The sequence below is a fragment of the Stegastes partitus genome, unplaced genomic scaffold, assembly GCF_000690725.1.
Source record: "Stegastes partitus isolate 25-593 unplaced genomic scaffold, Stegastes_partitus-1.0.2 Scaffold100, whole genome shotgun sequence".
NCBI lineage: Eukaryota > Metazoa > Chordata > Actinopteri > Pomacentridae > Stegastes > Stegastes partitus.
This window is the reverse complement of record NW_007577831.1, coordinates 103,566-117,292: the sequence shown is the minus strand read 5'-3', so window position 1 is coordinate 117,292 and position 13,727 is coordinate 103,566. Positions and strand designations below refer to the sequence as shown.

The following is a 13,727-nucleotide window of genomic DNA, read 5'->3' as shown; positions in this document are numbered from 1 at the left end:
TAATTGGTTCACATTAGACATAGGTCAAATGGATCTGCTGGCTTAAGCAAAGTGTAGTCATTTTACAGGGGAATGGCCTTGTTGGCCTAATTTTTGAGTGAATGTGTATGCAGACCTGGCATGAACTCAGTGTACTGCTATACCATGCATGCAGTTGCTGCTGTTTGCCAGCTACAGCACTGACTGGCTGAAGCCTGGTAATGCAAGGACATGTGAGTTGAGAAATGGGTCATATGTGAGCTGAGGTAGCCAGAGCAAGTTAGGATAGCGTGTGCATCCCCAGCTGCCGGCGGCTGGCTGTTACCGGAGCGGCTGGGTAGGGAGGGTCATCTTGTGGTTAAACAAGGCGACAGCTGAATTAACTGAGAGATAGGAAGAGGGTGAGGGCAGAAAAAGCCCACGACTGAGGTGACTGCTGGGACTCATTAGGAGAGAGTTCAAGCGCCGGCGCAGGCTGCTCCGCAAATCCACAGAGCCGTCCTCCTCCCCCGCTGAATAATGTACATATAGTCACCACAGTGATGTTAAAATTAACTTCAGTCCGGGATGTTTCCTACTGTATATCCAGGGCTGTGGGAGAATCGGTCCCAGAGCACGAGACTTTTGTAATTACAAAGAACCTAATGGCACACAAGCCTCTCCTTTTTTGGCGGGGGTAAAGGGGGAAAGAGGGCTAGCAGTTGTTGAGACCCTAAGGCTAGTAATTAACAAGATTAATCAAAGTGGGGCTGCGATCTCTTGCGCACTACTGGACTGGATCATTGTCTTCTTATAGCAAAGTTTTATTGGTGTCACTAATGTCTTTGATGAGCTTCTAATCTGAAATAGTGGGTTTTCATTGGTCCAGAGGGGGTTAATTGAATTGAATTAACGTTACATTCTGGCTCTGTGATGTCACAAGGAAACTTTTCAGGAGACTCAGTGGAGCGCCATTTTTATCCTCCGAGTTACACAACATTATTATGCTCCCATACAACAACTGCAGTCCAGCAATTACACCGGACAAGCCTTTGAAGACTTTCTGCAGCAAAACCAGCACATAAAAAAGCAGCAAATGCAAACGCTCCTCACGCTGTGAAAAAAAAAACCTGAAAATGATGCACTATAAAAGAACGGCTTTTCTTGCGAGAAACCCAGTTTGCAAGCCAGAAATTCCCTCTTGTGATTGAAGCTTCTTTGAAAAGCAACTGATTAGTCCTGATTTAGAGTTCCAGATTAGATTTGAGTAATCTGAAAGAGCCTTTTCTCCAAATGTCATCATCCGTCATATTTAATCCACTTAGGTTGTGCGTAGGTGTACTGTGTTTGTGGAAATCTAATAAGACACAGCTACTCAGCTCGCAGTACAGATGCCTTGGCATTTGTGCATCAGAGGAACTTACAATATTTTGTCATCACTACATTTCTGTCAACCAAAACCAGGACATAAAGCTGAATAATTGAAAGGATGAGATGCTTTGCATTATTTACAATTAGTGATGATGATACTTATGCAGTGTAGTTCCCTCTGCCGCAGAGAATCTTTTTTATTTCTCCTTGAACACCAAAATGACAAGTTGAGAATTCCTCTCTGTGATCCCAGATTTTTAGTATTCCATCGTATGGAATTAAGGAAGATGTGAAATTTTTAACATCCAATCAATATTTATACAGAGTGATTTTCCAGAGAGATTTCCGAGCCGTAGCGTAAATGTTATTATCAGATGGTAGAGAGGCAGTCATTGGAAATTAGCAGAGATCCATATGGGCAAATGCACTCCACACAGGACTCTGAGCTGTCGGGAAAGCCGGTTTGAGCTCGCCTTTGTTTTATGATAAGAGCCAGAGAAGAAAAGGCAGGCTTTGCCATTTTTTCTCATAATGTCAGCTGGAGGAGCCCTCATAATTTATAAGACACCTCACATGAAAAGTTCATGAGGAATCTTGGAAGAGATACAAATGGCAGTGTAGCTCCAGTAACAGTACAGGCCAGAGGAGTCAGAACAGATCAGCTGAGGTAATTGGGTCAGAAAAAAGTTTAGGTTCACACTGTGCGCTGTAGTGGAGCTGCCTCTAATTCTTTGTAATACAACTGAGCAACACAACTTAATGTATTAATAGGCTTCCAGTTTAGACAGCTTTGTGCATTGTCTAAGATACTCTGGTGGAATTCATTTGCATTTTACTGAGGTCGCCCTCAGCAACCTCTTAGGAGTTTGCTTTTAGATGTGCCTCTACATGTCATAACAAGTGGGTTGTATGTCAGAGTGAAAACCTTTCTGCTTCCTAAAAAAGACGCCACCCCCACCCCCAGCCTGCTTCCCCACCACGCTCCACCTCCACAATCTCCAAATGCCTTTGGCCAACCTTCTCCCCCAATACAGATAACTGTTTCCATTTAGTGTATGAAGGTGTACCTTTAATGTCATGTTCATTTGGCGTGTACGCAGATAGGGGAAAAAAAAAAAAAAAAAGCCCCTCTAAACAAGCACGTACAACAAAATACATTTAAATTACAATATGCTTTACATAAAACTGTATAAAAGATCAAGATGTTTTAAGTTTTCATACTTAATATTTTCATCAAATCACATCCTCTTTTTGATGTGGTTCACATTTTTCAGCAACAGTCATTTAATATGTTTACAAGCTTTATCCCATGTGTCAATCACTTCCGACTTGTATCACCCAGAAAATCCAAAGAATCTGCAGAAAATCCGTAGGATCTATAAATGGCAGCAAAATGTTTCAGATACAAATAAAAATAATCAACAAAAAGCAATGTTAAACTGCATCATTATACCATGAAAAACAAAGAATACGCACACTTTACAGACTTTGTGTGAGACATGGTGGCAGTGTCTGGTGTGTGTGATAGAAAGGAACATTTAAATGGAAGAGGCAGCAGACAAATATACATTAGAGCGAGAATCAGCCACAGATGACGATGTTTGTACATCCTAAATCGGATGCAGCCACGAATGTAGTAAGGACTGAAGTTATGTTTTGCTCCTTCATAGCACAACACAGTCTGCTGACGGTTTTAGTCGACCATCTGACTGAAGATTTAAAATGCACTTTTTTTTATTTTTTTAAATGTAATGTAATTTGTGTACTTTTCATAAAAGGTGATATGTTCATTTTGCTGTATTTAGCTCTTTATATCGCATTTTTTTAATGTTGATAACGGAGTCCTCGTTTATGGACAGCATGAATCACAGCTAATACCAGCTGACATGAAAGAATAATTATAACTTGCTTGAACTGAAAACAGTTCCTGATGAAGTAAGGATTTTTTTTTTCTCATAGATGACCAGCGTTTCATATTTTTTGTCTTCATCTTTGAGGCTTTTTGGCGGTTGGCAAATAACTGGTTTTGCTTTCAGCTCCTAGTCTGGTGACCAAACCTGAGTAGGTCATGTTGGAGTTGGAGCTGGTAAATGTAACGCATAATGTCTAGAAGTAATGCACAAGGCTGTAGTGTTAACTCAGTGTTTTATCTGCCACTGCTTTACATTAAAAGCATTCAACCAATGACCAAAAAAACAAAAGAAAACAACTTTTACTGTGACCATATTTGCACCGTAATTGTGACAGAGGTCAGTCCTTAACATAATCATCAAGTATGAATCTATAAAACATCAACAGCCGCTTATCTGTCACATTGCTGGCAAAGTAGCTGCTCCACGAGCATCTTTTGTAGCATTTAAACTGCACTTGCAGTTACCATGGCAACCACAGGTGTACCTAATCAGCCAGAGCGGAAACCTTAAGGATTATAACGTTAAATCTAATTAAAACATTCATAGAACCACAAACAACAAAGTGACATGTAACAAAAAAATAAAAAATAAAACATTTGACCAAATGAAAATACTAAAAACGTTGTGGTTTGAACCTGACTTGATTTTTTTTTTGTCCCCTCACGGTGTAATTTCCTCACAGGCTCTTTACCTCGAAGAGCCTATTTCCTCTTTGACTATGTGAGGATTTCCTCCAATCACTGTGGATAAGTGTTGGCATTCACTTTGTTGTGCTGTCTTGTACTCTGTGTGTGTATGTGTATGTTGCAGCAATCACTATGAGACAGAAAAGCATAATGCTGCTGGAAGGAGGTCACAGACCACCCAGGGGGAGGGGGGCAGCGTACGAAGCAGTCTGGTGACATGGCAACTTGTCACTAAAGCCCATGCATCACTATACCACCTACAGTGGATTATAATGTACGACTGCAAAAAGCTGAATTATCCAACACAATACCCACGGATGATCCATCATAGCTGCTTTTTATAAGAAAAATGCAGTATGTATGTCAGTGTGAGGCTGCGGATTTGACTTCTAACACCCTTTTTCTCATGTAAATAATGCAAAAATGCTTTGAATCTTAATCTACAAATTTACCAGATTAAAAAAATTCTGCAAAAACCAACAGCTTTTTATTTAAACTGTCAATAATACTCGTCTTTTATGAATGAGATCTTAGCGGTTTTTCTGCTATGTCATCATCCTGCTGGTCACACGGCGTTTTCAATACTTTCAATACTAGTTTATGGCTCCTCTTTGCCTGTTTTTTTGTTTTGTTTTTTTCCTCTCATTATCTCCACTGCCGCTGACCTCGCAGTGCTGCTTTCTAGTTTCTCAGCTGATGCAGTGTGCCAGCATGGGGCTTCTCTTCCCGGCGACAGAAGCCCGCTTTTTGGCAGCGGTTCATGTGAGGTGACCACCCTCCTCCCCTTGCCTCCCCTCCGCCGCCCTCCTCTCCCGTCCCTTCCCCCGCCCCTTCCTCCCCCGCCAGGCTCGGCGCTTGCTATCCTGCCTCGTTGAGACAGCTCCACTGAGGCTTGCAAGATCAGCTGCCGTGCGAGCCCAGCTGATGCTTCCGGGCACTCACGTTGCTAGATTTCATTTGTGAGTGAGCGTTTGACCTCAGGAATGAGTAGACATCCGCATGCTCATGCTCACGCAAACGCAGACATACTTGCGAGCACACGGGTTGCGCGCGGATAAACAGCAAATAAACACACATGCAGCTTGTAAACATGTTCTGCTGCAAACACTCTTTTTACCTGTCCCCTGCCTCCCTCCTTGCCTCCCGCTCTCCCTTTCGTCCCGTTCGCCAGCCCCGGCTCGTTCCCTGGCTCCCCTCCACGTCGCTCCTGCCAACCTGCTCCTAAAACATGTAACCTACACTCAGTCCTCCCTTTCGCCCGGCCGCCGTGGGCCCTGACAGGCCGAGCTGTAATGCTTAGTGGCACAGGCTCGCCTATCCTCCATCCTCCACCATTGCCGCAGCAGTTCTGCAGATTGCTATTTGCTGACATTGGGAATGAGATTAAAGGCAGGGGTTAGGAAAGAGGCATTCAGAGATTGAAATGCAGCGATGACAGCTATTTCTCTTGTCATTCCAAGGCAACTGAAGGCCACAGCATTGTCAGGCTGCACGGAGGGCAATCTGCAGCAACAAAGTAGATTAACCTAGAGGGGAAAGAGATGAAACAGCGCGCAAATCGTGGCCTCTGGCAGTTACACTCCAAATGTGTTCAACAGACTTACAGTATTTTGTGCTGTTAACCACTTGCTGACCTATTATGTATGTCTTTAATTAAGTGTGAAGAACTTCTCACAACTTTGTGCCTTTATTTAGCCCACCTTTTATAACTTGTCACAATAAATTAATGCTGTTTGGATTCTGTTAAGAGGTGGAAACACTGTATTAGAAAATAGCTGTTTATTAAATGTGAAATGCAGCAAAATCATTTCTTGAAGCCGCATTTCTATTTGGTATGCTGTAGCCCTTGTTGTGGTCTTAATATCAAAACGCAGCACGTGCAGTAGTTGAATGTGTTTTGTGTTTTTACCGTCATATCTATCAGATATTTTAAACCATGCACAAAACTTTAGTTGAAGTCCTAAAATGGATTTTGTGGTTCTTTTATTAGTTTTGGATACGAACAGCAGTTGCTGGCTTTGCCTTTGGGGTTTGCAAGGGTTGCACCAGCAGAATTGTATTCTTTGGTAACATAGTGTGAAAAGTTTGGTCTCCTGCAAAAAAAAAAGTTCCTTGCGATCCTTCTTTACATGCACGATCTTTGATTTCTGACGATGTAAGATCAAATTGAGCTGCAAGTGTGCTCCCTCTCTGCCTTTCATGCTGCTTCAATATCACGGCGTGAAAAAACAAAGAAGGCAAAGACTGAGGGAAATCTGAAGCGTTCTGCCACTCAACATCCCCCAATCCCAAACAACAGCGTCTCACTGCCACTACAAATACATTAGAAATCAATTATTTATGGAACAGAGTCAGGGCCTCTTTAATCTTTTCCTTTTATCCAATTAAATTGTCTAACCATTCTAAGCCTCCATAGCTCACAGGGAATGTGCTTCTTTTTTTTAAGAAAAAAAGAAAAGAAGAAAAGATTTTTCTCTTCAGTCCTTCTTTTGACTTTCGATGTAACAGAGAAGAGACACTTCTGAGGCTTGAAGAATGAAAGGAAAGAAAGTGAGTAAAGTGTAAATGAACTCCCCCTCCCGCCCCGTCACCATTGCATTGGTTCTACAGGAAGTATTTGAAGTTTTGATATCAAGACTCTGGTTCCATTCCCCGCGCAAAGGGACGCTGGGGAGCGGTGAGGCCTTTCATGATTCCTTTATGCCCAGCTGAAATAGTTCGAAAGTATTTGGGATCATCTCCACAGGGGTAAATACGATGTTGCTTCAATTGCTGTCCTGTATTATTCAAGAAGTCAATTGAAGTAGTGTCTCAAAATTGAAAATGCTTATTTCCAACGCAGACGTATGAAATTATTGATGTGAAGCCTCGTAAAACACTCTGCACTCGTCTCTGTTATCATACAGTAGGGCTGTTGGAAAAAAACAGACATGCTGAAAAGCTTTAAGGTTTTACACTTTGTGGGATAATTTTTATGCCTCGCAATGAAAGACGATACAGTAGGCGTTAAAATTAAACGTCTTGTTGGTTAGTTAAACACAAGGAAAATGTTTCACTCTTTTGTCCTAAAAAGTGATTTAAAAAATGATTTTAGCCCTTAACAGCTAAAATTCTGGCATTAGCCTCAACGGTATAAAACATTTTAAGATACCAACAACACCATAGCAGCAGCAGCAGTTTATTACTTCATAAGAAGAGTGTGTACAGCAAAACAGTAGCTCTGTTGTAGAGCAACACTGTCTCCCAAAAGCCACGTTACTGTTTTGGATGAAATTTTGTTTTAAAAGAAGCATACTTTCATCCAAAGGTAAGACTGTGATTTAATAGGAAAAAATTTGAAGAAGCCACAAAGTCTGCATAAGGCGTCAGAGTGGAAGATGAATGTATCAGTCAGCAGCAGGACCTTCACTCATCCTGTGTGCAGTCACTAGACTAGGATTCTTTTTTACTCATTGTTTTCTTAGATTTATGCACTCTGTGGTGCTTTGATTAACACTTTCACAACTACATGTTAGAAGCTTGGTTAAATTTAGGCACCTGGTTAGGTTTAGGAAAATGGTACAGTTTGGGTTAAAATGTGACCCATTTGCAATACATTAAATCTTCCCTGGACTGAATTCCGGCCCGACATACAATATTAGAGTAATTATTACTATTATGTACTGTATTTCTCCTGGACTGCATCCGAACTGGAGCATCATTTTTCATCAGTGATGCTCAGCATGATAGGAGCGAACAATAGGAGGGGGATCAAAAACACGTCCTTATTATCTAGCAATAGAAATTAGCACTTAAAAGAGGAGTCAGTCAATCAGTTGATTAACAGAACTATCACAGCAATCAAATTTTAAGTCATCATTTTGGCATAAACGTCGGCATTTCTCAGGTTCCAGCTTCTCTGGTGTGACTGTTGCTGCTTTTCTTTGTCTTCTATCGGTAAACCGCATACAGTATATTTGTGTTTTGAAGTGTAGGTGGAAAAAAGTGAGCCGTCTGATTGTGTCTGAGCAGAGGCTTGAGGAAATTGTGGCAAAGATTTAGCTTTATTTTTTGACATTTTACAGTCTAAACAAAGACATTATTTTAAATTTCCTAATCTTACCAGCAGTTAAGATTTTGTGGGAATCCGCAGAAATAAAAAAACATACAGTAGTTTCAAATCTGACTGTAAACAACGTCGGATCTGCTGCTCTTTGTTTCCTAACGATGAGAATTCATGTGTGGGCTGCATGGCATGACATGTCTGTGGGTATGCATACAGTATATGATACATGTCTGTGTTTGTATATATTCATCTACATGTGTGGCGTGCCTGACGCAAAGAGATTTTTTTTTTTTTTTTTTTCCAATCTGTGCGTGCGTCTTGGGGTAAAACTGTGTACACTGTACGCACACTCGTGCACAAATAGCTCCTGAGGGCCCTCGCGATCACAGACTGCCAAAAGGAAAAGGATTTCCGAGAGGTTTCTTTCTCGCTATTTAAAGTGGGAGCCCTGTGGGACATGTTTGGCATTCTCATCCACTCACTGAAGATGGCCTGTGATCTGAAGCCACTAACAGGCTCGGCGTGCTCCGTCTCTGTCTCTCGCTCGCTCTCTCTCCCTTTCTCTTTCCCTCTGGCTCTCTGAAGTGATTACCCTGCTTGTGATTCCACTGACACCCACATGTCCCCCGGAGACGTGCCTTCACTAGTTTGTTTAATCTGCCTCCCTGTACAGTAGGTAACACAGCCGTAATTGAGGTGTGGATAGAGCTGTGGGAACAGATGAAACCGATGGCAGGCTTTATGTAAACTTGTCTGCACCAGATGACAGCAGTCGCTAAATTAATGTACAAAATGCTGCTGTGACAAGAATTTTTAAAGTTAAATGTCACTTTTTTTGTTTCCTAATGTCTCCCAGGTGAATGAATGATGAGTCCTGTAATACAAAAGTCACAAATATCCAATATTTTGGTCTTTCAATAATGATTTCAAAATGTTGCTGGAAAAGTTGGTTCTTTCAGCAACTTTTCTCCGTTTCCCGTGATAAGATAATGAGTTTTCTGAGATTAGAATACCATTAACAAGCCTCGCAGTCAAGCAGATATTTGATCTCAGCAACATATGACTTCCAAAAGTTGTGCTGATACCTGAGACAGATTCCGCTTTACACTCTGTTTGAATTTTTTGATATGAAAACAGCAAGTGGAACTGTGAAAATGCAAGCATCAGATACTCTATCTCCCCCCGGTTAGTGTCTCGCCTCTGTCTGTAACACGCTTGAACTGCTCTGTTCAGAACATACAGAGTGTCAATCATCGCCCAAATCAGCCTTTAGATGAAGCAAAAAATGAAAAAGGAAGAAAAGTGATCCATAGAACTGAACTTAAATTAATTAAATATACTGTATCATGCTTCCTCTGAGAGATTGCATCTGTCCTCAGATGTGTAAAAAATAAAACATTCTCAGATATCGTTTTAAACCCTATTATTGTAAGATACCAGTAATTAAATTGACAGTGTTATTAATTGGGTTGAAGATAACTTGCATTGAGTCGAGGACATCTTAAACTCAATTAAAGATATCTCCAACTCAATTAAAGATATCCAAATGCCATGTCCCGCAATATGCAATCAGGCTCTTTCTGGAGCAATAATATCAGTTCACTTGTGCCCCTTTTACAAAGACTTCGTTGTACTTCTAAAGTTTTCTTTTTATCATTTAAAGCCTGACTTTTTAAACAGATGTCACTCTTTGGTGATGTGTATGGTTTCTTTAATGTGGCATAATTATAGTATTTAATCCTTCCTTATCCAGCGTTTGAAATAGAAATGAAGATTAGGCACTTCTGACATCAGGAAAGGAAGCGTTTAAAGGGACAGCTCAAATTTTTGGGCACAAGGAAGGATGAGTTGATGCACTGTTGAAAGCTCAGTCTGTGGGTTCAAGCTCTAAGTGGAGTCACACTTGTTAGTACATGTAGTTGTTTGCTTTTTATATGATTATTTCTGATGCGTTCAGCACGTAAATAATTAATCAAAGGCTTTGATAATCAATTAGATGTACACTAAGATTTCCTAATTTTCCTTCATTTTGTCTTTAATTTTTAAATTCAACACCTTTGGGTTTTGGACTGTTTGACAGAGAAAACAAGCAACTGAAGATATTAAACTGGGCTTCGTTTTTGTGTATATACATATATATATATGTGTGCGTGTGTGTGTGTGTGTTTTGTTTGTTTGTTTTGTTTTTTTTTAAATAAAAGTTTAACTGAGCAAAGAAAAAGCAGCAAAAGAGTTGCGAATTGGAAAGAGCAACTGGTTCTGGAAGTATTTTTAGCATTTAATTTTTTGCTTTTAATAATATCCTCAGAAAAGCAGGAGTGTCTCGGGTAAATAAACAACCCTGTAGGTTTTGGTTTTGGCCACTCAGTTTCTAAGAGAATATTGCGAGTACATCTAAATATGCGTAAATACCAGAGTTTGGGCTGCTGTTGCTATGGGGAAGAAGCCAGTTAGATGCATTTTGAAGACACTACAGCACCACAACTTGCTTCTTCACAACAGGAACTGAATCAGAACCTTTTAGGTTTCTCTGAGTGTTGGGCCTAGTTCACACATACAACTAGGCTTTTTTTCTTTGTTCTCAAAAAATATCTTAAATGTAGAAAACACATTTGCAGCCCTGTAAGCAACAAGGGGCAATACAGTGGTAACCCTAAAGTCATGTTGGCCAGTCAGGAGCTTGGAAGTAAAGCATTTACTGTTTGGGCTCATCATTAACAATTCATCAACAAAGGAGGGGAATCATACGTGTAGACTGATTCTGACACATCTGTTAATTATTGTAGTGGAGAAGTAACTCTACAGATATGTGTAAACATGTCGAAAGTCCAGTTAGCAGCATTACCACCGGCACAATTTTGGCTGCATCTGATCCTGCAAAAGTTCACCTCTTCGCCTTTTAACAAAGGAGATAGCGGTGGACGCTCTAATGTCACAAGCCAAAAACTCCCCGTTTACACATGAACACTGCAAACAGAGTTTCTGAATATCTTCACACTGAGAGGAGATTTTCAGAAGTTCCATTTTCAGGAGTGTAAAACAGCATTTGTCTGTGAAAAAAAGGGTGAAAACACAGAAATGGCTCTGCTTCAAATAATACTTGTAGATGTGGACATGGCCTGGATGAAGTTCCAGGAAGATTGTTCTCCCGAAACATAACCACTCAAAGGTGTATTACTTTCTAAAAGTACAGGTACCTTTAGTTTAGGTGTTGCAGCACTAAAAGTTGTTGATTGATTGGTCGAGTACTTGCGCATTTTAAACAGTCATTTTAAAATCCTGCAACAAGTTTATTTAATTCATTAGATGTGTTTTTTGGTGATGGTGGTTCTAATTGTTCTTGTTGTTGCTGCTCGTCTCTTTTCTAGAATTGACTCAATGGCCTCATTTGCAAAGCAGTAAATTACAATCAACAGGACAACAAATAGATTCTCCTCTATGTTTGCTGTTGATGACTCAGGATACTCTCACTGTTGTTTTATGTACCATTATGCATTGTTGCATGCAGTAATCACTGTAAAACAGATAAACAGTTGATTTTGGATACATCTGATCATTTGTCTAAGCTCCTGAGAGTCTAGCGGACTGAAGGAACCTGTTAATTCTTTGAAAAGTTCACATACATTACTCTGTAGAAATGAAAGCGTTGGAGTCTTGTGTTGTAAACATGGTGCTACGACAGATTTGACCTATAATTGATTATGAAATCAGTTTTCTCCACACCATAATCATTTTCTAAAACCCATACATCGCTGAATTTTAAGTTCTTTGATTCGATATTTATTACCTAAATGCACATTGAGAGCTGTAGCTAAATTCTTCCCTTAATTTTTCTTGTGCACAGACTGTCACCTTGGACCTTTTAATCAAAGAAGTCTTTGGGTTTTACATCACTTGTGCTCATATTTAAGGCAGTTTCATGTCGAACTAAACTGTGGAGATGCTTTGGCAGCTCCTCTTAAGTCTCTGATTCTCAGATTTCTTTGTATGTAAGATGTGATCTTTGCCATTCAAAGGATTATTTTCACATCTTTTTAAGAAATATGTTTAAAGTATGTGTCTCTTATGAAAGACCATTTCTTTTGACCTGGTTACATTTGGACCTGAAAGTTAGAGATTTGCTTCACTGTGGGATGATTCTCATCAGGTCAAACACTTCAGTGAATGGAAACGCAGTAATATACATGTTTGAGTGATTTGTTTAGATGTTTTTCCAAGTTTTTTTCTGAGATGGGATTGTGCCTGTGTTTACTGATAAATATCTGCCTTGAAATATGCGTGCGTTTATAGTGAGCATGTTGTCGGCCTTTCCTCCTCCTCCTCTCCGCAGGGCGCTGTGCCAGCTGTGGAGAGAACGTCGTGGGTGAAGGCACCGGCTGCACCGCCATGGACCAGGTCTTCCATGTCGACTGCTTCGTCTGCATGACCTGCAGCACCAAGCTGCGGGGCAAGCCCTTCTACGCTGTGGAGAAGAAGGCGTACTGCGAGCCGTGCTATATTGTAAGCAACTTCTGCCTTTTCAAACCCAACTGCCTCAACACCTCGCTCACATACGCTCTGGTTATTCGTGCGTCCATGTGTCAAAAGTGCACATTATAACATCAGGTAGCACTGTGCCTGGAAGTATCGTGTCTTTTCACTCGAGGCAACCACATTTCACTTCATCAGAGTCCACAGAGCTGCCGCCTCCCACCACACACATTTTCATTTCCTCTTCTGTTTTTGATTTGGTTTTGTTTTTGGTCATTTAATGAAACTACATCTTGTGAACTCTTCTCCTGAATGTCAGTGTCGATTCTCAGCCTTCCAGGTCAAGGTTAATACAGGAGCTTCAATAAAATGCAGCTTTACTTCTTTTTTAGGTCCTTGAAGACTTTGCACCTCTTCCTGAAACTTCTTTAAGAACCTAAAAAATCATCTCCTGAATGCAATTCCTTTCAATTATGCAACTTATAACAGTTAGCTAGTAAGGTAGGTTCAGACTTTGAACGTGTTAGCAGACTTACACATTCGTTCAGCCTTTCAATGGTACTGTAGCTGTAACATCGGACTTACACTGCAGGAGTTTTGGGCTGATTTACCCATATTTCACCTCTCTTGACAATCCAAGGAGAAATCTGGTCTGGGATTTTGATCTGAATCTAGTTTTGTGCTCAAATTATTTGGTAGTAGAAGGAGTTTACAGATCCAGTCTAAAGTGTCCTCACAGACAAATCAGTGCTGTCCTGATGATATAAAATCAAGTGTTATATTTATGACTTAAAATCTGGATGGTTTTTTCAGTTTCGTATTCTATTTATCCCTTGTCTTGATAGTGATATCATGATCAAATGTTGATAGCAGCTTTGAAAAAAAAAAAAAAACACACAGTTTGAGATGTAACCTTCATAAGACAAATGCAAAACTTGTCTTGAATACTCACCTTTTTCTCAGCCAACAATACCTGATGTCTTTGTTCTCCTTGAATAATATCAGAGATGCATTCTTTGACTTTCTATAATATAGGATTTTCAAATAGCTCTTCTGTGCTGAATTAGATGATGATCAGAAGAACATTGTTTCAGTGGGATGATGCATAACTATCTGCAGTTAAAGCTGATAAGCAGCCAGATATGTGTCGAATACACTTGAGTTATTAAATCATGTTAAATTGTAGCATGGTGTTAATTGTCTTTCATGATAAGAGAAGATTTTTCAGTCTTCTCTTTGTAACTTTTTAAAATCATTCTTTTGATCAAAAGTTGACCAGAAAGA

At 40.2% G+C, this 13,727-nt stretch overlaps 1 protein-coding gene across 3 annotated transcripts in view; it reads left to right on the top strand.

Annotated features, from left to right (window-relative positions):
- Positions 1 to 13,727, top strand: part of lpp (LIM domain containing preferred translocation partner in lipoma) — a 191,475-nt gene that overhangs the window by 146,335 nt on the left and 31,413 nt on the right. For all 3 annotated transcript variants that reach the window (XM_008277529.1, XM_008277530.1, XM_008277531.1), the window contains one exon: positions 12,304 to 12,473. In XM_008277529.1, the coding sequence (XP_008275751.1) occupies positions 12,304 to 12,473 (170 nt within the window). The remainder of the gene's footprint in view (positions 1 to 12,303; positions 12,474 to 13,727) is intronic.